The sequence below is a fragment of the Primulina tabacum genome, chromosome 14 (assembly GCF_025594145.1).
Source record: "Primulina tabacum isolate GXHZ01 chromosome 14, ASM2559414v2, whole genome shotgun sequence".
NCBI classification, from domain to species: Eukaryota; Viridiplantae; Streptophyta; class Magnoliopsida; order Lamiales; family Gesneriaceae; genus Primulina; species Primulina tabacum.
In genome coordinates, this window is record NC_134563.1 from 24788207 (window position 1) to 24792319 (window position 4113).

Consider the following 4113-nt stretch of genomic DNA (forward strand, 5'->3'; position numbering starts at 1 on the left):
TATATAATGTTGGGTTCAATAATTGTCCTATCTTGGTTGAACGATCGAACCGTGGTGCTTGAGCGGTTGAGCGGTTTAAAAGATTTGAGTTACACCATTCTTACTAGCTATAGCTTTTGGTAAATCAACAAGCACTCGATCCTACAATTGATATCAAAGCCAAGGCCACGGGTTCGATTCTCATTGATTGTAATGAGTGCAATTATTGGGAGGGAGATTGTTGAGTGCAATAATTGTCATTACTTGATAGAGCGATCGAATCGTTGTGCTTGAGCTGTTGTGCGGTTTAAAAAATTTAAGTTGCACTATTTTTACTATCTATAACTTTTGGCAAAATGATAAACACTCGATACTACATATAATATTTCATATTAATTAAAATAGATATCAATTATACCCCATAATGATATTTAAAATTCATACTATTTTATATAACTAAAATATAAATAATTAAAAAATATATAAATCTAGAATTTGATATATTATTTACTATTTAACAATAAATCATAATAATTAAAAATCTATAGATTTCTAATTCTTCTTCTCAAATACTACCTAAATGAATTTATTTTGGTAATTTCAAAAATCCATCAAGCACATATTTTTTCTCAAATCAAATTATTTTGAACCAAATCATGTTATCCAAACATAGTGTTTTCATGTATACCGGTTAGAAACATAAATCATTAAATTGATCAAGGATAAATTTAAAAATCGACCTCGATTACAAGTAAATTGTCTAATACCAAGAAAAAAGACAGAGGAGGACAAATTTCACCGGTATAGCCTAAATCCAACCAAAACAGCGCTAATCCGACCATCCATTCCCAAACATCATTACAAACAGCAAAATACACACAACATAAGATTCAATCCTTGATCTTGCGATTAGCGAAGTAAATCTTGAAAGCCTTGGGAAGAAACACAGGCAACAAAAACCCAAACAAATTAAAGCTCCAAAACGCCATATTAGCAACAGCAAGAAGCCTCCCAACATGCAGTCTCCTCAGGCTTCCTCCGTACTCGGATTCAACTTTATAGATCTCGCTTCTCAGCCATTCCACAATCGTGAAAATCCTCTTGGAGTTGTAGAAAACCGGCACGAAAACGCGAATGGGCAGCGAGAAGCCGCTGGAAAACGATATCCCTTCCATGAAAACTTGACTGGACAGCAAAAAAACATGTGGAGCAGCTGCCTTGATCCCCTCTTTATCCCCCTCGAATATACCTTCGAAGATGTAAGCTATAGGGAGATACAATCCGATTACCGCACCGACAAAGACATAAATGCCTAGAATCCTGTTTTTCGGCCCGAAAACCGGCGGCTCCGCCGTGGAGGAGTTGGGAGGGAACGCTACTTTTGATATGAAATACATGTAAATTATTGAAAAGAGGACAAAAGCAAAGTCCTCGATGCTTACCATACCGCTGGCGGAGAGAACAATCACCACTGCAAGGGCGTTGAGCTGCCGGAAAGAGAAAAAACCCAGAACTTTTGGGGGTCTTCCGGCGGTCTTAACGGCGGCGCTACCAGCAGCCTGCTCGTGCCATTCTTCTTTATGGAGGGATATATCACTGGATGCACCGACCCCACCAGACATTTTCTTGAAATTTCACAGGATTCGACTGATCAGTAAAGATTTGTGCAAGAAATCTGAATATTGGTTCGATTTTCTGTTAAGAAAGAAAGCGAAGTAAGATAATTTTTGTTGAATTTGTAAGAAATTAACAGGGTTGATAATTGGACAGCAAGGAAAGAAGGTTTCGACTTTCGAGGCAAAGTGATGGGGAAGAGAAGATCGAGACGGTATTTGTGGACGTAAAGTACAAGTGGCAAGACTGAGGTCCTGTAGAGCTACGTGTCTTCGAAACAAGGCGATTTCGTTTTTTTCTTTATTTTTTCCCTCAAAAAAATGGAATCCAAACATGTTCTATTACTAACTCTAAGCCACATGTTGACGGGAAAAGCACTTGTAGTTTTCTATTATTATTATTATTAGTAGCCACTCCAGGTGCAGCTGTAGTCATTATCGGTAAATTTGAAAAAAAAAAAATTGTATCTTTGATTTAAAATTTAGTATTTTAATTTTTTTTTCAAATCAATATTTAACAACCCTATAAATTTAGTTTTAACTTTTCCCAAAAATAAATTTAGATTTTTGTCCCTTTATTATTTAAATAAATATATCATATTATCGATCAAAATAATTGCGTTTTCTCCATCTACCAAATTAGTACTTATTATAGTGTTTCAGATATTTGATTTCGTTATTTGAATATTTCAAATGTGTTAAAAAATAATATATTTTCGAACAATTACAATAAATTAAGTCATTGTTGTTCTTTTAATGAAAAATACATTATGATGACTTATTTATGTCATTTTATTTTTAAAAAAACATAGTTACTCAATCATCATGAAATAAGATTAATTACTTATTTTGACCTATAAAATATCTATTTTGGAATTATACATGCTTGATTTCACTTTTTGAATACATCAAATATGTAAGAAAATACTAGATCAATACTAGATCTTCGAGCGATCACTATAAATTCAGTCATTGTTGGTCTTTTCATTGAAAATGCATTAAGATTACTTATTCATATCATCTAATTTTTGAAAAAAAACAGTTTCTCACTCATCATGAAATAAGAAAAGAACTTATTTTGACCGATAACATCCTATTTTGGGGTTCCTGATATTTGATTTGGCTATTTAAATACTCCAAATGTGAGAAAATAATTGAGTTTCAAGTAATATTAAGTGACATTTGATGGTGTCATTTGTGAAGTTAAAATATAATATCTAAATTGGTACAAATAGTATCTAATTCGAGTCTACAAATACTTTATTTTACTCCTTAAATATTCATATCCAATTATTTGTGGATGTCAATATATTTTGAAATTAATATTGAGTGACATTGATGATGACATTCGTGAATTAAAAATGTGATACCTAAATTAATACAAATAAGACATAATTTGAGTCCATAAATACGTGATTTTACTCTTTGAATACTCAAATTCGATTATTTAAAGATGTCAAAATATATAGTTTGAAGTTAATATTTAGTTGTCTTTGATGATGAGATTTGTGAATTAAAAATGTGATACATAAATTGGTACAAACAGTACCTAATTTGATCTCACATATATTTGATTTTACCCTTTTAAGACTCAATTTTGATTATTTTGGGATGTCAAAAAATATAGTTTCTTGCAATATTGAATAAATTTTGATGGTTCCTTTTGTGAAGTTAAAATGTGATACCTAAATTGGTACAAATATTATCTATTTCGACTCTACAAATATTTGATTTTACTCCCTAAATACTCATATCCAATTATTTGAGGATGTCAAACTATAGTTTGAAGTTAATATTGAGTGGCACTGATGATGACATTTGATCGAGCAAAACTTGCTCTGTGAAATCTTCGGTAAAAAGTCAATAAAATTCAAGCTCGATATAATCGCAAGTTCATGATATCAACTAATAATAGAGTGTATACGAGTACGAGTATCGTTTCTCTAGATACTGTATTGCACAATTATTATTTCCAACTGTTAAACTTTTGGTAACGAAGATTTGAGTGATTCCTGACTACTAGAATGATTAAATAAACAATTAACTAAGTGATTCAAGGATTAGATGATGAAATGAACAAACTAAGATGATTAATTAAGGACTCAATGAAAAAAAAATTTGTTGAGAATCTTGGTTCACCTACTCCTCGTTAATTTAGTTAATTCGATTCGAAAATGATCCACTCTTTTGATAGGATTTCCTAACCAATTGAGCACGCTCGATCTATGCCAAACTAATTCAACTCAGTGAAGTAATTAAATCTCTTTAATTATTTATCAAAGATGAATTGCATGTCGCTCCATGAAATCCCCTAGCTTTTGACCTATTGGACTATGACTATCACCATGTATCCGATTTCATATCTCTATGCAAATTGTAAATCCACGAACTATGCTAGTTGCTCCTATCACAAGCTATTCTCTCAAAGTCACTCGCAATGTGAAATTATTATTAAAGTTAGCTATGCTTCAACAATGCAATGAAAAACAATAGTATAATCAAGAATAAATCAAAAGTCGAG

At 31.9% G+C, this 4113-nt stretch overlaps 1 protein-coding gene across 1 annotated transcript; it reads right to left on the bottom strand.

Annotated features, from left to right (window-relative positions):
* Nucleotides 1-670: 670 nt before the first annotated feature.
* LOC142525270 (uncharacterized) lies at nt 671-1826 on the bottom strand. The gene has a single exon (XM_075629501.1). It carries the CDS (start codon nt 1599-1601, stop codon nt 870-872), a length of 732 nt encoding a protein of 243 aa, XP_075485616.1. The 5' UTR covers nt 1602-1826; the 3' UTR covers nt 671-869.
* Nucleotides 1827-4113: the final 2287 nt, after the last annotated feature.

Excerpts from the sequence above, each read along its gene's own strand:
- LOC142525270 (XM_075629501.1), bottom strand. The coding sequence starts at position 1,601 with ATGTCTGGTGGGGTCGGTGCATCCAGTGATATATCCCTCCATAAAGAA.